The 25,994-nt window shown below is 43.1% G+C and overlaps 1 protein-coding gene across 3 annotated transcripts in view; it reads right to left on the minus strand.

Annotated features, from left to right (window-relative positions):
* A1CF (APOBEC1 complementation factor) overlaps positions 1-25,994 on the minus strand; it is a 79,379-nt gene that overhangs the window by 10,269 nt on the left and 43,116 nt on the right. For 2 of the 3 annotated variants that reach the window (XM_044239519.1, XM_044239520.1), the window contains exons 4-9: positions 25,846-25,976; positions 20,526-20,764; positions 15,547-15,711; positions 9,310-9,407; positions 4,905-5,178; positions 2,777-2,982 (exon numbers count right to left, since the gene is read on the minus strand). In XM_044239519.1, coding sequence (XP_044095454.1) covers positions 2,777-2,982; positions 4,905-5,178; positions 9,310-9,407; positions 15,547-15,711; positions 20,526-20,764; positions 25,846-25,976 — 1,113 coding nt within the window. The remainder of the gene's footprint in view (positions 1-2,776; positions 2,983-4,904; positions 5,179-9,309; positions 9,408-15,546; positions 15,712-20,525; positions 20,765-25,845; positions 25,977-25,994) is intronic. The other variant, XM_044239521.1, reaches the window with a different exon arrangement.

Raw genomic sequence — 25,994 nt, forward strand, 5'->3', positions numbered from 1 at the left:
TTTGCAGAAATGGTATGTTCATGTCCTCTGCTCATTTCTTGATTGGATTATTTGTTATTTTGGCATTGAGTTTGATAAGTTCTTTATAGATTTTGGATACTAGCTCTTTAACTGATAGATTGTTCACAAATATCTTCTTCCATTCTGTCAGTTGTCTTTTGGTTTTGTTGACTGTTTCCTTTGCGGTACAAAAACTTTTGATCTCAGTCAAGTCCCAATAGTTCATTTTTGCTCTTGCTTCCCTTGCCTTTGGCGATGTTTCTAGGAAGAAGTTGCTGCTGCTTAGGTCGAAGAGGTTGCTGCCTGTGTTCTCCTCAAGGATTTTGATGTATTCCTTTCTCACATTGAGATCTTTCATCCATTTTGAGCCTATTTTTGTGTGTGGTGTAAGGAAATGGTCCAGTTTCATTCTTCTGCATGTGGCTGTCCAATTTTCCCAACACCATTTGTTTAAGAGGCTGTCCTTTTTCCATTGGACATTCTTTCCTGCTTTGTCGAAAATTAGTTGACCATATTGTTGAGGGTCCATTTCCGGGCTCTCTATTCTTTTTTTTTTTTTTTAAAGATTTTATTTATTTATTTGACAGACAGAGATCACAAGTAGGCAGAGAGGCAGGCAGAGAGAGAGGGAGGGGGAAGCAGGCTCCCTGCTGAGCAGAGAACCCAATGCGGGGCTCTATCCCAGGACCCTGGGATCATGACCTGAGCCAAAGGCAGAGGCTTTAACCCACTGAGCCACCCAGGCGCCCCTGGGCTCTCTATTCTGTTCCATTGATCTATGTGTCTGTTTTTGTGCCAGTACCATACTGTCTTGATGATGACAGCTTTGTAATAGAGCTTGAAGTCTGGAATTGTGATGCCACCAACTTTGGCTTTCTTTTTCAACATTCCTCTGGCTATTCGAGGTCTTTTTTGGTTTCATATAAATTTTAGGATTATTTATTCCATTTCTTTGAAAAAAATCGATGGTGTTTTGATAGGGATTATATTAAACATGTAGATTGCTTTAGGTAGCACAGACATTTTCACAACATTTGTTCTTCCAATCCATGAGGATGGAATGTTTTTCCATTTCTTTGTATCTTCCTCAGTTTCTTTCATGAGTGCTTTATAGTTTTCTGAGTACAGCTTCTTTGCCTCTTTGGTTAAGTTTATTCCTAGGTATCTTATGGTTTTGGATGCAATTGTAAATGGGATTGACTCCTTAATTTCTCTTTCTTCTGTCTTGTTGTTGGTGTATAGAAATGCAACTGATTTCTGTGCATTGATTTTATATCCTGACATTTTACTGAATTCCTGTACAAGTTCTAGCAGATTTGGAGTGGAGTCTTTTGGGTTTTCCACATATAGTATCATATCATCTGCGAAGAGTGATAGTTTGACTTCTTCTTTGCTGATTCAGATGCCTTTAATTTCTTTTTGTTGTCTGATTGCTGAGGCTAGGACTTCTAGTACTATGTTGAATAGCAGTGGTGATAATGGACATTCTTGCTGTGTTCCTGACCTTGGTAGAAAAGCTCTCAGTTGTTCCCCATTGAGCATGATATTTTCTGTGGGTTTTTCACAGACCATGACCAGTTTCTCACCTGGGTTTAATATAAGAAGCTGAGATCTTTCTTCACTCTCTGGAGGCTCTTAGAAGTATTACATGGAATTGATAATGATGATTATTTTTTATTTTCTTAAATGGTTTCTAAGTATTCTAGTTCCTTAATGAGTTTCCTTATTTTATATTTTATCCCAAGATCGACTGGATGACAAGCCTTCATGTTTTCTGGGCAATGCTTCACCATGACAGTCAATAGAGTTTAGAAACCTTAGATGAACTAATCTGTATGTACAAGATCCCTATTTATCCTACAAAAATAATACTCAGGATGAGGCTTTACAAAACCATGCTTTCTGCTTGATCACAATCAGAAGGCTACTTCCATGCATTTGGGGCTTACCCCTTTGGGGCTGGAGTAAGGATTTTTCCTTTGGGATCCCCTAACTGTATCTCTGAACAACTGGCATGGGTTCCTCAGCCAGTGTCTCTACAGAGAGCCTGGCATGGACTGCACAGCCCCAGGCAACAGGCTTAGGGTTCACACAGATCCTGTTTTGTTTTATTTTTAACCCTGTTATTCACTTTCCACCCTGGAACAGCTTTTATAACTTCCAATTTTCCAATAATAAAAACCACAGCCTCATGTGGAAACATGGAAACTTGGAGCTGTGGAATGAAAGCATTACAAAGTCACCATCATGTCCCTCCCCAAGCAAAATCCTTGTGGGAGACCTAATGGGATATGACCGATGGCATCTTATCGTTAATACAAGTCATGACATCACCAGGGGTGGTATGGTGTTTTCTCTCACACAGTGTTTCCCATAGAAGATGTCCTAAGTGTCCTATTCATTTCCTGTCATGAATACTCCCCATTAGCCAACTCCTTCAGAGCAGGTGTTAATTTTGAAATAGGGTCTTTGCTTCATGTTATTTTCATGTAAGATATCAGTTGATAATTCTTAATAGCTCTCAGAATCCTCACATTCCATTTTGTTCAGATTATTTAGGAAATAGAAGAAAGCCTATGATGGCTTTTTATGGTGGCCCTCAAGGGGCAGCATTCTCTCACTGTATGTTATGCTGATTGGCCACTTAACCTCTTTAACCCAACCCAACCAAACAATAACCCAAGGAGGGATCAAATCAGATCATTTGATGAAAGGCAAATGTGGATGGGCTTTGGCTCAACAGAAGGAAATTTATCTCTGGAATAACATTACCTACCTGGGGAGCAAGTTTAATTCCTTGGGGTTTTAAAGTGACAGGATTCATTGGGGTGAGCTCCATTCCAGGTAACATGTCATAGAGTTTGTCTTCTCTCTTGTCTCCCTTGACCTGGTATCCACGACCCAGGCCTGTATAGGCCAAATAGCCCCGGCCGGCCAGTCCTCTCACTCCCGCGGCCCCTACAGGTACATTCATGTAAATTTCTAGGAATGTAAGAAGGCATTAAACTGAATCAAACCACCAGAAGATCACCCTGAATCTTACTGTAATGGAAAAGTTAGCCCAAGTCACATTGATCATTGCCCTCAAGATGCATAGAAAACTCTAGGATTCTAATATAATGAAACTCAACATAGAGTTCATAGTAAGTGTCTTTGTTTTGCTTTTGTTTTTGTTTTTTAAATCTGTGGAAGAAAGCCATATTGTCAAAGCTACTGATAAATGCATGAGCAACTTTAAAACTTTGGCACAGAGAAAAAAATTGTAATTTATATCTTCGGTTGATCTTTTGTTGACATTCCTCTATAGACTAATAAATGTTGGGAAGGTATTTAAACATCCCAGCATGGTATGACCACAGGTATTAAAATAAGTCTTGCATTTTTTATCATTGATCAGTAGATCAGAAATGAATTCTAGCTTCCCCAATAATCCCAACCCCAATGATCGGTTGGGAAACATTGACCGTTTAGAAACCATGTTTATTGGTTCACAATTTTCTGTTTTATGTTCGGACAATTTGAGGCTTTTATTTCCACTGAGTTTCATTAATAGATTCCTTTTGATTATTTGTTTGCTATGTTACTACTTTGATTTCCTATTGGTGGTGTAAAGTGATAAAAAAATTAAATTGATTACCCTTCATCCATGAATGCCATTCTTTGATTCCTTTCTTGTTATAAGGTGTTTTTCCCCTTAGAGTGAAAATTGGTTTTTTTCCTACATTACAACTGGTTGACAATTTATATTTAATGTATGGATTATTTAACAATATGATTTCAGATTATAAATGCACAATACTTCAATGACATAATTTGTCATCACATAGATAAATATCCTGGAGGAAAACCTGATGATTATAATTTTGGGTGGAGTGATTTTATTATGATTATGGAAATTTTAAGGCTGTTGAAGACTAGAGCTTCTAGGATGGTCAATTCAGTTTTCCTGAAAAATAGCAAAACACAGTAAGATAATTGTTTTCACAATAATCTGGATATGCCCCTTTGCTTCTAAGTAAAACCCAAGGATAGAGTTAAATACAATTCATTGCCAAATTGCCCAGAGTGGTGTCCTATTTGGAAGATAGAACTGGCATTCTTTTGGCATTAACTCTATCCTAGCAAAACCATTCAGAAGGATCCCATTAGGCAGAGACAGGGTAGTTTATCCAAAATAAAAATGCTTTCCTTAACATCTGTATTGTTTGAACTGAGCCCAGAGAACTGGGTGAACACTTGGAATTTCTGTAGGATTACATAGGAAAGATTTATTGTTTGGTAGTTAGTCTTTCTTCTATTTGGACTTTACTATTTAGTTCCCCATATCCTGGAGAAATATGTTGATTTCCTCGACAGTGTGGCCTTTTAGAAGGCATAGCATGTATTTCTGGGGCGAGGTCAGCTGAAAGTATCTCATATATCTGTTAGAATACGTATGATATTTTGTGATTATGTATGAATTTGATGCCACTGAGTTACCCTCAAATATACATGTGCCTTGACCTGTTTTTTGCTATTTGAGATAATTGGTTTCCATTGGACCATCCTGCTTTCACTTGGGTTTTCTAATGAGTCCCATATGACTGCAGTATAGTGGTCCAGTGATATGGGGGAAGCTAACTACTTAGTCTGAACAAATTTTATGGGCCCAGACAACGATCAACTGTATGCATTAGACCCATTTGTGCTATGTTCTGACCACGTTTTTTCAATAACCAGTTGTAATGTGAAAAAAGATTTTTATGGAAGGACAACTACTGATATAATAATTCTTGATTTTTCATAAATGATTTATTTCCCAGTCCTTTTCTCCCAGTGGGTCCATCCCATTTGTCTAAGGCTGTGGCAATACAAATCATTTGAAATTGTAGAGTTATTCTAGAGCAAGAGTTGATGAGCATTACCTCTAACAGAAGGGGCTCGGATAATGGCCCTGTTGCCAAGGTGTCCTTTGGTGGCTGGGAAATGAAGGCCGGGGATTGCTGCATAGGCCTGAGGAGCATAGAAGACAGGAGCTCCAAGGTAGGTTGTGGTGGGATCATAAACATGGCCCAGAGAGTAGGTGTACTCTCCTTGCAGCATGGTGCCTCTTCCACCCGTGCCTCGGGTGTACCTAACATAACTGTCTTTATCCACTGGTTTGGCTAGCGTCACTTCAATGGGGGAACCATCTAGCACCTGTAGTAGAGAGCAAAGAAGAATCAACATGAGAAGATATGAAGACAGTCAAGTGTACCTGAGCCCTGGTCTCTTGGGTGTTAGTCAATCTGACAGTCTGGTCACGGTCTCACTTATACATATCTTGTCTCTTCATGGGTTCACGTTCATGTGCCAGTTGAGTTTTCCTGAGTGGTTTTGTTGGAAAATTGCATATAATATGTGACAGGTTTGATGGGAACAAACTGGTGGGACGCCTGGGTGGCTCAGTTGGTTGATGGGAACAAACTGGGCACCGACCCCTGACATTCAGGTTGTAAATTATGTGATACAGTCCCTGTGACAGAGAATTAAGTGAAAGTTTTACATGATATATGTTTTAAGTTACATATTATATAATTCTAAGAAATTTTAGGTTAATAATGGGTGGAATATAATGTCTACTACTTAGCACAGCACAGGGAAGTTGGTAGGAAACCAGGAAGGAAATCTTGATGATTGTTAACACTGTGGCAGGGATGGCCTTGTCAAATCTTTTGGACTACCTGCCAGCTAGACGGTTTACTCCTTAGAGCAGCCAGTGAAAGGTACGTTTCACTGGAAGAGAAGAGAGGCTTAAAAGAGGTGGGAACTGGCTGGGATGGCAGGGGCAGTACTGAGATTTCTCAGGTCACACACTTCTTAAAACTTGTCCTCAAGGATTATTGGACAGGTTCTGTTTGTTTGTTTGTTTTCCTAATGCAAGTTTTGGACAGTTTGCAAACAGATCCAGATATTGGCCAGAAGAGCTGCAGGGAGAGCTACATGCATGACTCACTTTCCCATATGGCTTGCGTACATAAGACTCAAAGATGTCTCTCAACAAATGCTTGAAGGATTGAGGTAGTTCTTATTGATGGGACAAGGTGTTGTGAGGAAGCACTTGTAGCTTCTTCCATGTAAGATTAGTATAAGCCTCTATTTTTATAAAGAAAGCAAGTAATATGAAACATTCCCTCCAGAATTCCCTGTCATGGCTGCTCACCATTTTGTGAGTGCTCAGTGGTTCTGAGACCATTGAGGTTTGCTGGCCAAAGTTGTACTTCCCGGTTGTCACTTGTTCCTAGTTTCATATATCGGCCTGATTTTCTAGGAGCAGGAGCCAGTATTTAACATATTAGCTGGAATACACTGAGAGAGAGAATCCTGATGAAATTCAACTATCTCACACTGGTGTCAATGTTATTAGAAGAAACAGATCTGAGTGTCCAAAGGAACAGAGTGGTATTACATATAAGAATTTTTATCTTCATGTGGGATATATATACAATGGAATACTATGCAGCCATCAAAAGAAATGAAATCTTGCCATTTGCGATGACGTGGATGGAACTAGAGTGTATTATACTTAGCAAAATAAGTCAGTCGGAGAAAGATAACTATCATATGATTTCTCTGATATGAGGAAGTGGAGATGCAACATGGGGGGTTTGGGGGGTAGGAAAAGAATAAATGAAACAAGATGGGATCAGGAGGGAGACAAACCATAAGAGACTCTTAATGTCACAAAACAAACTGAGGGTTGCCGTGGGGAGGGGGGTAGGGAGAGGGTGGTGGGGTTATGGACAGTGGGGAGGGTATGTGCTATGGTGAGTGCTGTGAAGTGTGTAAACCTGGCAACTCACAGACCTACACCCCGGGGCTATAATACATTGTATGTTAATAAAAAAATTAAAAAATTAAAAATAATTTTTATCTTCAGTCCTGTCTGGAGGAAGGTGAGACACCCAAATAGACCTCTGCTTCTAGGTCCTTCCATATCAAGAGACATTTTTAATGGAATGGTTCTTTACTGCAAAGCCAGATTTAGTGTTGTAATAGATTTTGTACTGCATTTATCTGTCCCTGTAATAGTGTTTTAAACTCAGTATTGTATTTTAGTTATTTGGTCTAGATGTTTCAAGAGATAGGACGACATCTTATTAATCAGTGTATTCCCAAGCCCAGCAAAATTCCTTGCACATCACAGACATCCACAAGTTATTTCCAGAACAAATGAACAATCAAATGCAAAGCTTAGTTCATCACCTTTTTCTCTAACTTTCCTTTCCTGGCTTCCCTGACCACATCATCATGGTCTCCCATATTGAAAAGCAATGACTCTTGCTCACTCCAACATCCAGTCATTTCCTGGGTGTTTTGAATTCATCCCCCATAGCCCTGTGTGGCGCTTTCTCCTACTTTGTATTCCTGCCCTTGGTCAAGCCCTATTTCTTCCTATTTGCGTGACTATAACAGTTTTTCAAAAAGTTCCAATGATACCTCTCTTCCTACTCCACAAAATTACAACTCTTAGTACATTCATTTCCCTAAATTGTATGTGATCATTACTCCAATACACAAAAAGCTTTTGAGTCTCACCCTGTCTGATAGGTCAACTATTAATATGCATATGTATACTCAAGCCTTACATAGTTCCTAGGCAAACTTACTTTTCATTTTCCCATGCAACATTATAGTTAGATATAATTATAATATTTGGTACATTGTTTAAAATTTTGAATATATATTTAACCTTGATATATATGTACACATTGCTATAAAAATATCTAACTAAAAACTGGGAACAATTTGAATATTTTTCCATTGTGATTATTTCAATGTAATTATTTAGCACATAATTTATGACTGACAATCCCTTCTCAGCAATTGTCATGTATCCTCAGGAATGTTTTCAAATTGAGAAATGAACCTACAGATTGTTTTCAAGGTAGTAACAATTTTATGATACTAAATGCAATCACCAATGAAGACTAAAGCATATTTTGCTTCAAGGACATGTATTTAAATTTGCATTCAATTTTTGCTTTACAGTTTTTGTATTTTGGAGGCAGGTTTTTTTTTTTTCCCCTCCAAACATATGGAGGTTCCCTAAACCCAGCCACTTGTGACTAAGGGACCTGCTCCAGAGGTGCTCCCTTAGCCCCTGGCTGTGTCCTTTGGCCAAAGATCCCTGCTTCTCCAAGGAGAACTGCTCTGCACAGCCCTCTCTCCGTGAGGCTTCCCATTACGTTTCCTGCCCCCTGTTGCCTTGATTCTGATGGCAGCCTGAGCTTCAGTTCCATCTCTCTTCAGTTCCCTCCCCCACACTCACCCTTCTGTCCTTAGTCCTTTCACCATCCGTCTGCCGTTAAGACTAACTGTGCAAAGCCAGATGGGCGACAAGGCCCTATGTGCGTGATGTTCTAACTGAATCGGTCTATTTTCACTGTTCCTCATTCATTTCCTGCTCTTTCCAAATTCTATGTCTCTGAGACTGCCTCTCCATTTCTGCAGTTCTTTCCTTTGGGAATTCTGTCCAATTTTTATCACTTCTCATGGATACCATCTTCTCATCTCTATGAAGAATTACTGATTCCTTCAGACTTTCTCACCTCTCTATCTAGAAATGTCATGCACCTGAACTTGTTTGGCTGAACCATGAAAGATGTTTGTGTACCCATTCTAGTCCTCTGTAAACTTTTACCTTGGTGACAAGTATCTTTTTTTTTTGTCCCAGACATTGTTTAGCAAAGTAAGTTGTCTATAGAAAGGTTTTAATGTTTATTGCATCAATAATAAGTAAATATGATCTTGGTTTCCATGTACAAGTCAGGAGAAAGGATTTTAGAAGCTAATTTTCCCCTCACCCCACTCTTGGCAAGGGGAAGAGACCCAGAGCCCTCCAGAGTAGGAAAGGCAAACTCTGAGGGCAGAATGACAACAGAATTGGCCTGTTTTCTGGTCTTCAACCTCCAAAATACTACAGTAATGAGGTGATAATCTCTTGAAGTAATGAGAGAAAACTGGGCCTGAGAAAAATGCCCTGAAATAATGTACTCCAATCACCCACTTTGTAGGGAAATTGGAGCCAAGGACTTGTTCAAATCACCCCAAATTAGAGATAGAGCCAGACACATGAGCCACATCTGCACTGTGTTTCTGTCACTTCTCTTATGTTCATCTTCAATGGACCCGTGCAGTCTTGTCAGAAGTGGAGAAAGCCTAAGGGACACAGACTTGCGGGATTGTTCTTCTGAATAAAATTTATACAACACACTTGTGTGAAACCTGTGTGTGTGTGTGTGTGTGTGTGTGTATGTGTGTGTGTGTGTACATGTTGTTCTACCTTACCTTCCCATTTAAAGCCTTCATAGCCTCTACTGCATCTTCTCGATTACTGAAGTGCACAAAAGCATAGTCTCGAATCTTCTTTACCCTCTCCACAGCACCTAGAAACAAAGTAGCCCCATTAGCAAAAACTGAGAGAGCCCTGAGAATGATTTGATTTTTTTTTCTGGGAGACTCATTACTTAGTTAAGATCTTAGTAAGAATATTCACTAGGTCCAGGTTTATAATTCTATACATCCAACAGAAGTTTATTTGTATATTTTTTAACATGCCCTATATTTTGCCTTATTGTTATCAATTAGTGTTTCCCACTTCCTAGGTTATAAGATCCTTAAGGATAGAAGCACTATCTTCTGGCATTTTATGTAAAAGATAGTAACTTACACTCAGTGAAATATTCACTGAATTGATTTGAAGTTAACTATTGGACATCCTATAAATCTCTACTTAGGTGATTACCTTTTAAAATTTTATGGCTTTTCCCCAGAAAAATGTTTCATCTTTTGATTTATGGAATAAAACTTTAGAATTAGGAAAGACTTTAGTGATGATTTACTTTAAGCTTTTTAAAAAATTTATTTGGCCTTAATGTAAGTATTTTTAACTTAGATTAACCAAGACAGTTCCTTGAAATGCTGTTCATAATATTTAAATGTTGGAAACAATGTAGATATCCACTAACTCTACCTTGAGAAATGTCTTTTATAGAAGCACTCCTGGAGTGCTAGAGAAGCAAAAGGATGAGCATAAAGACTAAGTTTACCGCTATTAAAATAGCAAAAATAAAACCACTCAAAGTCTATTCTCATGAGATTGATTATACACAATATATTCATATCAAATAATATGAGTATTTAAAGAGAACAAATAGGGGGCACCTGGGTGGCTCAGTGGGTTAAAGCCTCTGCCTTCGGCTCATGTCATGATCTCAGGGTCCTGGGATCGAGCCCCGCATCGGGCTCTCTGCTCAGTGGGGAGCCTGTTTCCTCTTCTCTATCTCTGCCTGCCTCTCTGCCTACTTGTGATCTCTGCCTGTCAAATAAATAAATAAAATCTTCAAAAAAAAAAAAAAGAACAAATAGACCTATGTATACTTACATGGAAAGATTTAAGACCTATTGTTAAATTTTAAAAGTTTGTAAAATAGTAAGTATAATACTCAAACATTTATGTTTTTAAAATCCCAACTCACGTATGTGCACACATAAATAAGGATATACACACAGAAAGAGAAATGGAAAGACAGAGACCAAACTGTTAAAATAGAGATTACTTCAGGAATGGGGAGAGAATTTGGAGAGAATAAAGGGAAGCTTCATATTTTAATTTATATGCCTTGGTATTTTGCAAACATTTACAATGCTTATTATTTGTGTAATAAAAAAAATAACAAATCAACCTAATCTATTTTTATATAGAGGAACTGCTGCATATGTTGATGGTAACATATATAAAAAAAAAGTTTTACAAAAACAGTTGAAACTTACATTTTATTATTAAAATGTTGCTAGAGAATATTGTTGATTACACAGTCTTAAGAGTAAGTTATTCTTCTTGGAGTGAAGGTGAAATGGACACTTGTGTAACTTGTTAGCTCTTAACAGTTTAGCATGCCAATTGTCCTCTTTTAGTGACTCTGACTTGGGGATGTCTAGAGAGACTGGGTTCATTCTCTTATCCTAATCACCACACAGAACCTAGGATGGGACCCTTCCCTAGGAAGGACAAGAAGAGCAGATAAGGGTTTTCCTTTGTCCTCTCTTATCAAGGTTCAGTTGTCTATCCTCTTAGATTCAAGATAACAAAGGCAATTTGACTTTTTACTCTCCCACAATGGTTGGATGGCTGTAAGTTGTCTTTTGGAATGATGGCAGGGCTGTGATGCAGGGCTCATTAAAAAACCTGGAGTAATCCTCTCGTCCCTCAGCGTTCAACCCTTGACTTCTTATGGCAGTCATTGTCCAGGGCATGACTGTCTGGCAAGGCTGAGGAGGTACATGATGGTTTTTGAGACCATGAAGCAGGAGACATGGAATTAACCGACCTTCCAGCACAGTCTCTTTAGTCCTTCAGGATTGGGTAGGGTAACTACCATGACCTAACCCCATGGCTTGTCCTGGTCATTGAGAAGTGAAAGGGGAGGCCAATGAGGGTCTCTATTTTTCCAGTCTTGGCTCCATTCATTCTTCAGTGCTGTCCTTCATCTAGGCTCCTCTGGACCATTAGCCCCCGAGCACAGGATCTGGTTCAGGGGTGTCCTGGTATTGTCATCACCAAGTCCTACCTAGTACCATGTGTGCAGAGGCTGCTCTACAAATAATACATGGGAAGAGCAACTATTACCAGTCAATTCCCACTCCAACTTCCAGTACTTACATTTGTTATGTGGCATTTCGGATGGTTATGGATCTAAATGTCCCCCAGCTCTGCTTGCAGGTAACGAACCTAGCTTGGATTTTTAAGCTAGGCTGTTCAGCTGCACCTGACTTTGGAAATCTTAATAATGAAGATCTAGCCTCATGAAACAAGTTAGAAAGGGAGCATGGTTTTCCCTACAATAGTGTTCACCACGTGGCCTATGATGGTATGGCCCCTCTTCAGACTGCAGGAGTTTGCTTACTGATGGACCATCACTTGGTAGAGAGCAGAAGCCATAAAATATCAGTGGTCATCATCAGCAATGATGTAAAAGACTCCAAAGTCATAATGTAGGAAACTGGAAAAATATTACTTGATTCATGATCCACTTGTCAGAAATGCATCAATTACCCGATGAGAAACACGCCGCTATCCGAAGGCCATGGTACTCAGAGTGCATCCTCTGAGCAGCAGTCTTAGCTCCCCCGCCGGAACTCAGGAGAAATGCCAATGCCGGGCCTCCCCGACCCCCACCCTGGACCCACTGATTCAGAAACCCCTGGGGGAAGAGCCCGCAATCTATTTTATGCTCTCTTGGTGATTCGGATGTGTAACTGTTTTAGGGAAATCAGATTTTGTAGAATGACTATAATTGGAATTTCAGCAGATAGCCTTAGGCTACACAGAGGAAAAACTGAGGTTTTCAGCCCCAGTTTCTGTTCTGATCGTCAGTTATTTCTCTGAATGTCAGTAGAGTATTTTTAGGTTAATCAGGGTTAAAATAATAGGGTCAAATATTTGCCATGAATATTTAGGCTCCTTTGAGGGATCCAAACTTTCAATATGGTTTTTAAGGGGTTATTTTCCTATTCTCTCTGGAAATTTTCCTAGGTAAGTATAAACACACCCTTTCCACTGGAAAATAAACTAGTCAGCTCTGACTTTTTCTTCCTAATACAGCAGGTGTCTGCTAGTCCTCTACCCTCCATAGTTTATATTCTTTTGTGGAGTGCCAAGAAGCAGCCACACGTCACTACAGAGCCCTGAGTTGTGCCACCAGAGGGGGAGAGGAGGAGAGAGGGAGAGAGAGCCTGCATTTATTATTTTCACTGTAACTAGGATGGCACGAGCTCATCTCTCCCTTTAATGGGATAAACTGGTGACCAGGGGACTAGAACAGGAAGCAGTCTTTGAGTCATTTCTCATTCCAGCCTCTTCCAAAAAGCAAAAACAGAACAAAGCAAAATGGCAGTGTTTTAATTAGATAAAAGGGAGATATATATTTTGCAACTGTCATCACCATGCGTTTCTAGAACCTCGTCGTGAACCAAAACCAAAACCCTGGATCTATTAAATAATCATTTCTGAGTCCTTTCTCCCCTGTCGCTGGGCAGCCACCGTGATTATCTATTCTTCAGGACCCCGGGTGTCGTTTCCCCCAGTGATGGCATTGTTTTGTATTTCCGTGTACAGGGCACGTGGTTCTTTCTGCTCCAACTTCTCCCAGCATCTGTGCCATCATCTTTGATGAGCGCTACTACTACTGCGATTGTTATCTTAGCCAGGGGACAATGTGTTGGTGTTGGTGTTGCATTTCCCAGGTGAATAGCGAGTGACGTTGAGCATCTTTTAATGTGAGTGTTGACCTTGTGTCTACAGCAATTGCGCAACATTGTTCATTGCGCAAATATACATTGGAGTTTTTATTTAATTTTTGGTAGATGTATTGTTTGCAGATGTTTTCTCCCATTCGGTGAGTTGCTTTGTCAGTGTTGAGAGTGTCTTCTGATGCAGTTTTTAATTTGGATGTAGTTCAATTACTCTATTTTTTCTTTGTTGCCTGGACTTTTAATATGGTCAGGGAATTTGTTGCCAAACCCAATGTCATGAAGCTTTACCCTGTATATTCCTCTAATGTTTTTTTAGCTCACAAGTCACTACTCTTAAACATGAATCTTATATGTGCCCCAAAGGTAGGCTGTCATGGCTGTTATTCTTCTGGAGTATCATTTGGCTGGGTGGGGTGGGGGTGGGAGGCGCAGAGGGAGAAGGTGAAAGAGAATCTCAAACAGGCTCCTTGTTGAGCATGGAGCCTGATACGTGGCTCAATCTCACATCCCTGAGATCATGACCTGAGCCAAATTCAAGAGTTGGACTCTTCACTGGCTAAGTCACTGGCGGGGGTGCTGTGTGTCCACTCTTCTGGAACATCTTAAACTTATTCCACACATACATTACACCTGTTCACTCCTCCCACAGTGCCTGACACATAGGAGCTACTAAAGTGATGATAGTTGAATGAACGAATGAGTGAGGGGAATGAGGTTGGGGCAGGGAGATCCCGAGCGGCTAAGAACGTGGTCTTAGCCAGACCTGGATTCAAATCTGGGATTTGTCACTTAATAGTTGTATGGCCCTGAGCAAGCAATGTAACTGCTCTGTTTTCTGGTTTTCCCACCTTTACAATAATGGAAGTGCCGCAGTAACCTACATCCTAGGATGACTTGTGCCATGAAAGTGGAAAAATTTTATCGTAGTGATAAACTTAGGCCAGAGTGTGTTCCCAAACATGTTAATTCCACAAGATGGTTGGCCAAAAAGAGACCCATGGTCCAAAAATTTGGTAAAGGAGCCATCCTACATTTCCCTTTGGAGACTTTCAAAACACATTAGAAGGTTAAGGACTCTGACAAGTTCTGCAATGAGACAAGAATCTGCTTAATTGTCCTGAATCATGTGTTTATGGATTTATTTGACCATGGACCCCTTTTATCAGTAGCATCTACTAAGTGTCCACAGAAGTAATGTTCTGAAGAACTGGCTTTGGAAAATGCTCATTTTGAACATTGTTTGCTTGACCTGTCTCAGTGTGGTAGTTCCTACAGGAGAAAAAAGCAACGAGATCTGAATCTCATGGTATAAAACTGATACTGCAAAGTACTGACAAGGTGGGGGAGCCTGGGTGGCTCAGTGGGTTAAGCCGCTGCCTTCGGCTCAGGTTATGATCTCAGGGTCCTGGGATCGAGCCCCGCATCGGGCTCTCTGCTCAGCAGGGAGCCTGCTTCCCTCTCTCTCTCTCTCTGCCTGCCTCTCCATCACTTGTGATTTCTCTGTGTCAAATAAATAAATAAAATCTTTTAAAAAAAAAAAGTACTGACAAGATGAGCAGCAATAATTATCCCCCTCCATCTCCCTCTTTTCCTTTCCCTTCCTCCTCACCCAAATGAGTTTCCTGGAATTAATTCTCATCTTCCTATTTACGTAGCTGAAGTAACAATCATACTCCATTCAACCAGTGGTTCTCAAATGGGGGTAAATTTGCCCTCCAGAGTAAATGTCTGGAGACATTTTTGGCTATCACATCTTGGGGGTTGTTACTGGCATTTAAAGGGTTGAGGTATGGGATAGAGTTAAAATTCCTATAATGCCCAGGACAGAACCCCCACGACCAAGGATTATCTGGCCTAAAATATTAAGAGCACTGAGGCTGAGAAACCCTGACTTCGATATAGTTCTGTCTATACATTCCTCAACACAGTAAATATTTATTGAGCATCTATTATGACCCGGGCCCAGAGACTGGGGCTGAGGAGATGACAGAAGCCAAAGAACCCTCATGGGATTTAGAGTTTAGTGAAGGAAGTTGTGTGTTAATTAAGTAATCACACAGATAACTGTAGAGTTATGATGTCAATAAATGTTTTAGGACCAGGTGTCCCTTTTTCTCTCATCCTAGGCCTGGTCTATGGTTTTTGTAGTCTACATGCAATTAGAAGAATGCTAAAAGAAAGCTATTCTGTTTAAAGTCACGGGAAGTCATCTGTAGCCCAAGTGTTTTTAAAGTACATCTCAAAAACTTCATCTTCTCTGCTATGTCCTACCTGGTTTAATATTGTTGAATTCTTTCTCAATCATCTCTTCGGAGGTAGACAGCATCAGGTTTCTCACGTACAGGATTTTCACGGAAGACATCGTGTCCTCGTCCACCTCCACCTCGGGCTCCGCCCAGTCTACTGCGATAGGATGTCCCCATAACTGAATCCTTCCTGTTCAAAAGGATCACAAGTATGATTAGTTACACAGAAATCAGGACATCATCATCTCCATTCACTGAGATGGCCTTTTAAATGCAACCGATGTTTTGAGGTCTTGGTGCAGTATGAAGACTGATATTCAAGAGGTGATGACTGATTTTAGGAAACCTTTCAAATAGAGGGAAGAGGTGGTAGAAGGGATTCTCTGTGGCAGACGGCTTATCATAATGATGGAGCATAAAGGGAACTAGGATGTGGTTTGAAATGCAACAGAAATGAGGCAGCAATGGGAAGGTTTCTGTTCTCCAGCTCCAGCTCTCACAGAGGGAGGAAAATAGTCGTTGAAAGGGACGTGGCAGGAGAGGAGAAAGGGCAAAATGGATTTAAGGCTCTGACATAGAGTCTGACTTCATGAAGCATTAAAAAAGTCAGTAGGAAGTATGTCTGCTGCTGTTGGGATCTGCGTGACCAGTGGCCACCACCAAGCTACAAACTGATGTGTGGGCAAGAGTGACTGGGGACACAGGGTCCCCTTGTATGTTCTCTGTCCCTTACATTCATCAGGGCTCTCATCAGCTCTGTCCCCTCCTCTTTCCCTGATGGCACATGGACAACTTGGGAATCTGCAGAAAAACATTTCACCGTGTTCGAGAAGACAGAGCAATGGGAGGGTCTGTGATGAGAAACTGAACTCTTTGTGATGACTACGTCTATTCTTGGATTCCTGAAGTTGTAATTTATTGTGCATCTTGCCCTATAGAATGTATTTTCCATTCGCTACCTTGGTTCCTGCTCACAGTCACTCTGTGGGGAGGGGCGGTCAACTTAATTTCTAAATTTGGAAATTCTGTGTGTTTTTTTGTGAGTCGCTTTGGAAGAGCTTTAAGAAAGACCCAACCTGAGTCCCACTTATAGGTGTGCTGGACCCAATCCCCTTCCACTTGCTGTTAGTCTGCTACATTTTCAGAGAACACTGTTATAGCCCATTGGCCTTTGCCATCCTGGTCTGGGACTGCAGGAGGCCTTCAGCCAGCTGGAAGGTCTGTAGAAGGTTGCGGTGGATGGAATTGGAGGAGGTATGGTAAACCGTGATCTCCTTCAACATCCCCGTGGAAGCCGGGGCTGCTGAGGGATTTGGGAACATAGGCTTTGAAGTTCAAGTTCAAACATCAGATCACACTCCTGACTAGGAAGTCACCTTTCGAAACACTGATCTCCTCATCTACAAAATGGGGATAATGGAAGTACTACCTAGTGTCATGGAAATAAAAGATGGTGCACATAAGGGACCTAATCACTTTCCAGGGATGCACTCTCCCTTGATCGTTTTGGGGTTTTTGGTCTTTCCTTGTGGCATAGTTTCTTCGGAGTTACTCTTTGGGTGAAGTAGATCATATTTTTTGTTGTTATTGTTTTTTGGTTTTTGTTTTTTAAGCATTTCCTTTGAAAGGGAGCAATGCCCATTGTAGGAAAGGCTCCCATTTACTCCTCCTGGCGTTCTTACCAACCTCCCCTCGGGTGATGGCCAGTATCCTGAGTCGATGGAGTTAGCAGTGAATGACAACACGGGCCACACAACAAAATCACCTAGAAAACTTAAAACACCAGGGCCCCAGAGAGGCCGATTCAGGTGATCAGAGGTTGATCTGGTTTCTGGTATTGTTTCAGAACCTCCTCATATCATTCACATCTGCAGCCCACAGCAGATAGCCGCCGACTTAGATCTCGCGTTTTCGAACTTGGGTCTCCCCAGCATGGCATCCTGGGAGCTCGTTACCAGTGCAAATGAGCAGAAGCCGGTCCAGACCCACTGAGACGGGAACTGCGGGTCGGGGCCGCGCTGCCTGCGCTCTCACGAGCTCTCCAGGTGACGCCCGCGCTGGCTGATGGTGGAGCCACGGCGAGAACTTGACTCGCCCCGTCCTTACCACGCTCTGCTTGCCTCGGAGGCGGACGCCGGGACCGGGGCTGTGGGACACACACCCCTCTGGAAGGACGCAGGGCCGGGAGGCTGTGGCCACTGTTGGCAGGGAGGTAAGTGACTGGGCCCCACACGTCCCACGCATTAGACAGCGGTTGTCTCTGTCTCCAAGTCTGGGTGGGTTAAGAAGGAAAAGCTGCTTGCGGCGCTTATCGTGGTTGCTAAAGATTCCTGATTTCCAACCAGGCTCCTCAGAGAACTGCCAGTGACCCAAATCCTTTGCTGTTGTTGAATCTACAGTGAGGGAACAGGCTGTCCCAGTGCGTCGTCGGTCTTGCTCTCGGGGTGCAGCGGGTACAAGCAGTAGGCTCTGGCTGGAGGATCTGCGGCCGGGTCCATGGCCAGGACGCCCCGAGACTCCAGGGCAGCCCAAGAAACTCAACTCAGCCGAGTGTCCCTCCGGGGGGGTTGGAGGGGGCTGCCTCGGTCCTCACGAAGGGGTGCAGTGGCCGGGGAGACCAAGGGGGCCTGTATGCTGGTGGTTCCTGCAGGCACCATCTCTAAGGAAAAGTCAGGGCCTCGGGGGCAGGCATAACCAAGTTCCAGAGAATTCCTGAGGGCTGGCTGCCCCGTCCTGGTGGGACTAGTCTGCTTGGTTCAAGTGGAGAGAAACTCTTTGGTGGGTCAGTACGCGGTTTTCTTGGAAGAGTCGAAGCCGAGCAAAAGTTCTGGTTCTCTAGGGACGCTGATTAGCCCCCGAAAGCTATCTTTCTCCCATATTGTACCCTCTCTCACCGCTAACCTCCCTCATGGGGGAGGAGCGGTTAGTGGGAGCTGGGGGAGCGGCAGCTGGTTTCTCAGCCCCAGGGCAGCTCAGCTGGGGCTTTGAATGCTGTAGGGCCGTGGAGGAGGGGAGGCTGCTGGTCATTCTCGGGGTGGGGGGGTACAGTTTTCTGAATAAAGGAGACACCAATCAGCATGACATTGTCTAGAACACAGGAGACTTGGTCCTGCTGGAAAGAAGGGTTTTGTGGGGAAAAGGAAGGTAGCCAGTATGTGTGGAAAGGACTGGAGCCTTGAGTAACCGGCTCAGTTTTTCCCTCTGTCTCTGCTGCCCCAAGCCAGCAGGTGATTCTTATTGAGCTGATGAGTGAGCAGGACCATTCAGCTCCCCTTCCCCCTGCCCGACACAGAGAGATCCAAGTCCTATTATTGGCCAGAATCCTCAAAAGGATGACCTGGTATTTCGGGAACACTGATCTGGGTGGGGGGGGGGAAATGTTTGGCGAGGAAGAGGCAGAGAGTGGGGTAATCCAAAAGAGAGCAGAGTTGGGAGAATAATCTGGAGTTTTTGCAAACAGTCTCAGTTTGGGAACAGATTTTTTTGACTCCAGTGATGGTCTGAGATCAGGATGGATCCCAGGGACTTTTTCATGGCAGAACCGTTGAAGAGGGATGAGTCGGTGAGGATACCAAAGATTAAGTTCAGGTCAACGAGAGGCTAAGGACACCTCAGGAGGAGCGCTGAGTTCTGTGACTGCGTGGCACAGGGCCTGACCATCGGGTGGTAGCAGAGTAGGGAAGGAAAGTGTCAACCTGAAAAATCCCCATATGGGGCCTGGATTTGGCCACTTTGGGGGTGATCTCTTTTCACTTGACTGCCTTCATGAAAATAGTAATAAAAACATCTTCCCTGAGGCATCTGGGTGGCTCAGGTGGTTGAGCTTCCGACTGACTCTTGATTTAGGCTCAGGTCATGATCTCAGAGTCCTGAGATCAAGCTCCACATTGGGCTCCATGCTCAGTGGGGAGTCTGGTTGGGATTCTCTACCTTCCCCCCTGCCCCTTCCCCTCCCCCAAATAAATAAATCTTAAAAAATAAATCTTTCTACAGATCAGAAGTCATTTTCCAATTCTGAAAACTTCTAGAGGGCTCACCCTTTCAATGGGTTAAATTTTCTTTTATATTGAAGTACAGCTCATACACCTGTTACACTAGACTCAGGGGCACGACCTAACGATTGGCCCACGGGGCATTATGCTGTGCTCACGAGTGTCGCTCCCGTCTGCCACTATTCGATGCTATTACAATATCATTAATGATCTCCCCGCGCTGTACCTTTCATCCCTGCGACTTCCTCATTCATGGTTTGTGAGCTTGTGTACAGAGATGATATAAATCTAGGTGCTGTTGGTTTTGTCTTTCATTCTGGTGGCTCTCCCATGGGGTTCAAGAAAAGAATGGATATCCATGTCACCACTCTGTCATTCTTGAAATCCTCTTATGTTAATATTGATTCATCTTAATACCTTTCTTTGTCTAAGTTTTAGTGAATATTTAAGAATGAGCAGAGGATTTTCAACAATTTCCCTAAAGTTGACCAGGGCCTTGGTGTGGAGTCCTTAAAACTCGGGGATTGAAGGGCATTGCCCAAATGGGACCCACATTGTGGTTGTAGTTGGAGTGCTGTTCTACTCCCCCCAAATTAGAGAATATTAGACACTCGGCAGTCCTAATAGGAGTTCGTGAACCTTAGCTGTCTTCGGGATCATGGGTCACTCTACATCATAATGGACAATCTACACTGTTCCTAGAAGCCTCATAACCACGTCTGTGCAGAAAAACAGTGGATATATTCTTCAACCCTTCATCACAGGGTTAGTGCATGAATGTTAGCCTCTGTGCCTGTGTTCCAGAACCCAATCTGCAGAACCCGCCAGGAGCTGAGCTACTGTGACCTAGATGAGAAGGGGAAGGGGTTTAAAGTGGCCCGAAGCAAAGCCCAAGAGCAAACACACAACACCCAGCCTCTGTCTCCTTTTCTCAGGCACACGGCGGCCTGGGGCAGGCAGGTAGCACAGTGGGGGTGGGGGGCGGTCTCCTCTTTGAGAAGGGGGTGCTTACCTGGCAGCAACTTCCTTCGGGCCATGGCAGCTGTCCGATGACTCTCGTACTCCACAAAGGCGAAGCCTCGGTTTCTGGTTTTGTCGGCAGCGCTCGGGTACACGATCACGTCGACAACTCCCTCGGTGACCTTTTTCATCTCTGCTAGGATTTCTTCTCTCTTCTTGGTCTTCGGGATTCCCCCCACAAACAATCGGCAGTTGTCCACACTGGCGCACACACCTAAGAGACGCCCATTTCTGCAAACAAATAAAGGGGGGGTGGGGTAAGACATTCTTTCTGCTTGGCAAGAAATCCTTGTGTGATTGAGGCTTAAGAGAGAGGTTGTAAAACTTTTGACTCCGGACCTGATCTGGCCCGTGGATGTGGGATGTTTGGTCTTCCCGGTATTTCCTCACCGCCAGGAACAATCCCCCCACCCCAAGGCGCATGCACCTTGCCCCTGTCACTCACACAGTCCCCCCCAACCCTTGGCCACACATGGCTGTGAGGTCGTGAGCCCACTGCTCCCTTTCCTTCCCAGCCAAGTAGGGAAGTGATTCTGACATGACTGCTCTTAGAAATTGTTCCTTATGCTGAACACACTTTCACATACTCTCTTACTTGACCTGTCCAGGGAAGATGGGCAGAGCAGGTGCTGTTTCCATTTTATAGATGAAGAACTTGAGACCCCGAGAAACGGAATGACTTGCTTAAGGTTTTGTGGATTTTAAGGGATGAAATTGGCCTCCACACTCTCAGTTCATTCCTGGTTCTGCTGCCCTGGGTTGCTGATGAACAAGTTCATGTCTGCCTTCCCTGGGAGAGGGCAGATCGGGCTTTTCTGGGGGATGTTTGGGAAAATGTATCAAAAATCTTTTGTACATAATTTTGGGGCAAATAGTGCCTCTTCTGGGAGAGCGTCTTTAGGAAAGTAATGAACCAACATTTTTGTATCAGGATATTCACTGCTATTATTTAAAATAGTCCCCAGAGGCGCCTGGGTGGCTCAGTGTGTTAAGCCTCTGCTTTCAGCTCAGGTCATGATCTCAGTGTCCTAGGATCAAGGCCTGCATCCCGTCCTCTCTCTCTGCCTGCCTCTCTGCCTAATTGTGACCTCTCTCTCTCTGTCAAATAAATAAATAAAATCTTAAAAAAAAATTAGTCCCCAGATTGGAAATAACCAAAATATCCCACCATCCAGGGCCAGTTTAATGCAGCTTGGCTGAGATGATACTAACCCTGGGGCTGAGTCTTTCTGCCTTGTGCACTGTAGTATCTCTGTCACCCCCTGGGTTCTTGTGCTCTTAATCCAATAGCCACCCATTAGGTCAGCTAAAAATGCTGCTTCATCTTTCTAAATATTCCCTGGGGTGGATGCTATCGTTCCTGGCTGAGAGTCATTGATACTAAAAACCTGGGAATTTACACCATAGAATTCTCAATAGTCATTTCAACATGGTAATGCAGAGGAATATTCATTGGTTAAAAAACCAGTTCGCCCTAGGCTAACTAGCTTAAGAAACAAAGACTTCAGGATAAGTATACGAGGACACCATTTTGATGACCACTGTATGGAAAATCTAGAAAGATACTAAAAAGCAAGACACCAGCCCAGTGACTATCTTGGGGCAATGAGATTGTGGAGGAGTGGCTTGAATTTTTACCGCCTTTTTTTTTTTTTTTTTCTGTTTGTTGTGTGACTTTCATAATAGCACAAAGTTATTAAAGTGGTTAAAATGGGTAAAGTTCCTTTCACAGAAATTACTCGCATGTCATGAGAGAAGTACTCAGCCCGCCGAGTAGAAGGCTGCTCTGATTTCTTGGAACTAGTGGCGTTCAGTGGGGCGGTGGGCACGCTCCCCAGGACTGGCCCCTGTCCTGCTTGTCCTCCATGCTTTGCTGGAGAACTGAGGACCGCCTAGCAGACCTGTGACAGGTCCCTTATAATCTGGTGACTGTCGCCTGAGGAATGTGCTTTTCTTTGTGAGTAGGGAGGGGTAGATAAAATCCTCTTTTAGGGATTTTTTTTTTTTTTTTTAAAGAAACCCCTCTATTCCAAAACATTATTTCTTTAGAAATTCTATTATTTTTGATGGAGGGCTGGTCGGGTATCCTTTACCAGCAGGTGGAGCCTGGTGTCTCCTGTCCTATTTTTAAATCTGTGTGGTTCCTCAGGCACTTTCCCATAACTGCTTGGAGACAAGAAGCCATTCCTCACATGCTGAGGCCCGGGCTCCAGTGTCTCCAGAAGCCAGGCGTTTAGATAAATCTCAGTGAATATTTGATGATGAGGAGGACGAGAAGACAATTATGGGTCTTCTCCAGATAAGAACATTATCTATCCCCTGAGAAATAGTGGTTAAAGCCAATTGAAGATTATCGTCTTCTCTGCAGGCCAGGTTCTGTCTAGCAGGACTGATCTAGGACAGAGTGGAAGTAGGAGAGCTTGGCTCTGGGTTATCTATTTTGCTATTATTTCATATCCTATTTATCCCACACCTTGATTTTTAAAGTACTGCTCTGCTCTGCCCCCTCCCCACCCCACACCTTGTTTCTGGCTTCCAGCCTGGTCTTTGACTGGAACGTGGCCACCAGCTTGCTCTTTCCAAATGCTTTGTGACATTTCCCCTCCCCCTCTTCCCGCTCCTCCTCCCCCGTAATCATCGGCAAACACTCCTAGACCCCGTGAGCTTTGCCTGCATTATCTGTTTATTTTTCATACTACCCCCATGAGATAAGTGTATCTTTCTCTCCTTTATAGATGAAGACACTGACATTCACAGAGCCTACTCTTACCTATCAGAGACTGGCATGGATTGATTGTGCTCCACACCCTATCTGTTCTGGGAAAGCGTTGACAGGCCCCAGTGTGTAACAAAGTGTCGAGTACATACAGCAAACTGGGCTGATTCCCTGCGTGGCCAAGTCTCCATCCATCTTAACCTAAAAGCCATTTGGAGAGTAATCCTCTCTCGCCAGATATCTAGGCTCCACCAAGGACCAAGGAATGGGGACACCGCTGATTCCTGAAACCTTGTACGTGTCCTATGAAAAAGCTGTATTAAAATAGAGCTTTCTGGGGCCCTTTCCAACAACAGTTTAGTGTCTGTCATCTCCTATGACAGATGCTGAGAAGGTGTGATTTAGTAGGTGCTGACGGTCCCAGGATTTGTCCGAAGAAGCCCATGGCTCTGATCCCCTGGTTCCCGTGCCAGACAACCCTGCACATACCAGACAGAGTTCTTTTGGATTCATGGAGGCATGTGTGGGAGAGGAACTTCCTTTATACTCTCCTCCAAAACTCTGTTCCAGGATCCAACCTCGGGACTGAGTGGGTAAGCTACTGTGGTTACTAACCGTGTGCATCTTTCTGTAGCTCAGGGGTTTAAGGAAAATGACCCAGTAACTGTTGGACTACTGGGGCCTGTAGGAAGGTGAGAGCCAGTAAACGGTAGGGAGTCCCTCTGTACTCACATGGGGATGACATGAATTTTAAGATGCAGAAAGGAAGTATATGGCAATTACATCTTAGGATTGCCGACTGTGCTAAGATGTACGAGTTTTATCATTTGTTGACCTATTACCATGTTCCAAACACCAGGACGCCTCTGATGGGAGTGTGAGGAGCCCCACTTGGGGATGAGCGTGCTGAGGCTCGGAGCAGCCGGAACGCAGGTGAAACCTGTCTGACCCCAAGGCTGTTGCTTTCCAACTGCTTCACTGACCTTTCTTCCAGGGGCCCTGTGGCTTCCTTTAAGAAATGACGGAGCACAGTTCCCTCTCTAGCTGGAGGTTTTAGAACTCAGACAATTTCATGATGTTAGCCCTGTTTCTAGTGGATTAAAACCAGCTATTGATAGCACAGGGTCAATTACGCCCCAGAATCCGCCACCAGTCCCATGGTTTGCAATATTACTTGGGTTTGGCAGGCCCTGTGACCTCTCTCCTGGCTCCAGTATCTACGGACACCTCTCCAACAGCTCCCACGGGGATGTCTAATGTGAATCTCGAATGTAAATTCCCCCAGACTAAGCTCTTCACATTTCTGGTGATTCTCCCTGTGTTCCCATCTCAAGGATATTATTTCTTCCACAGACACGGGGACCAAGGTCCTTGCCTTCCTCCCTGAATTCTAACCTCGCTCTCACTCCAAATCCAGTATTTAGCCAGTCTTGTCTGTTCAACCTGCAGAACGTATCCCATGTCTGCCCCTCCAGCCACCTGCACCACCAGCCGCCGTGCCCCTGCCGTCAGCCCTTGTCTACTAGACTGCTCTCCGCTGTGTCTTTCTCTCTGGCTTCCCTCTTTCCCTGCTACAGTCCATTCTTCACCCAACAGCCAGAGTTACGTTTCTAAAAGCATGAATCTAATGAAATATTTTCTCCTCCTTATTAGAAGAAGAGGCAATTTTTGAATCACGGCGTATAAGGCTCTAGAGGACACTGCCTTCAGCTCTCCTGTTTCTACCTCGTTGGCTTTGTCCTCTAAAACACCTTGAGCTTGTTCTCACTTGGGCGACTTTGCACATGCTGTTTTTATTCTCTAGAATAATCTTCCTCCAGATCAGGCTGTCACAGCCGACTCTTCTTTCAAGTCTCAGGTAAAATTGTACTTTCCTGGACAGCATCTTCTTAAATACACCAAGTTAGGATAGCTACCTCCTCAGAGGTGGTTTTATTTTTTCATACCTATTTTTTTTTTTTTTTGAGTGTAGCTGATACACAATGTGTCCTTAGTTTCACAGTGATTTGACTTCTGTGTATGTCATCCTCTGCTCATCCCTGTATGACACTATTACAGTACCACTGACTACCTTCCATAGGCTGTGCCTTGCATCCCTGTGACTGAGTCATTCCAGAACCAGAAGGTCCGACCTCCTACTCCCCTTCACCCATCTTGCTCACCCTTGCGGCCACCCCCTCTGGCAACCATCAGGTTGTTTCCTATATTTATCGGTCTGCTTCTGCTTTTTGTTTATTTGCTTTTTTAGAGTCCTCGTATGATTTTCATACTCGTAAAAATATATCCATCTGCTTACTCTGAGGGTAGGAAAAGGCATCTTGATATTTGCAATATTTTGAACAGTGTCCATCAACATATTCATGATGGATGAATGAATGATGTTTGTTTCTTGGAGCGTTTCACAAACCTTAGTTTGACACCTTATATAATGTTGAATTAAATACATATTGTATCAAATTGGTTTTCACCAAGGAAAAGAAACCTTTTTTATTTCTGATCTGCCTGTGTATTTCATATACTACATTAGATATGTTTGATGGAAGAAAGATACAGGTGAATTGTCTCTTCACTTTTAATCAGAAGAAGCGTCTCTTACCTAATTTCGTAGTTGTTAAGTTGCTTGATTGCATCCTTGGCTTCCTGTCTATTGGAGAAAGTTACAAAGGCATACCCTCTATTGTTGCCATTAAAATCCATCATCATCCTCATTTCATAAATTTTACCAATCTACAAGTAAAAGAGAGA

Source organism: Neovison vison, chromosome 2, assembly GCF_020171115.1.
Source record: "Neovison vison isolate M4711 chromosome 2, ASM_NN_V1, whole genome shotgun sequence".
NCBI classification, from domain to species: Eukaryota; Metazoa; Chordata; class Mammalia; order Carnivora; family Mustelidae; genus Neogale; species Neogale vison.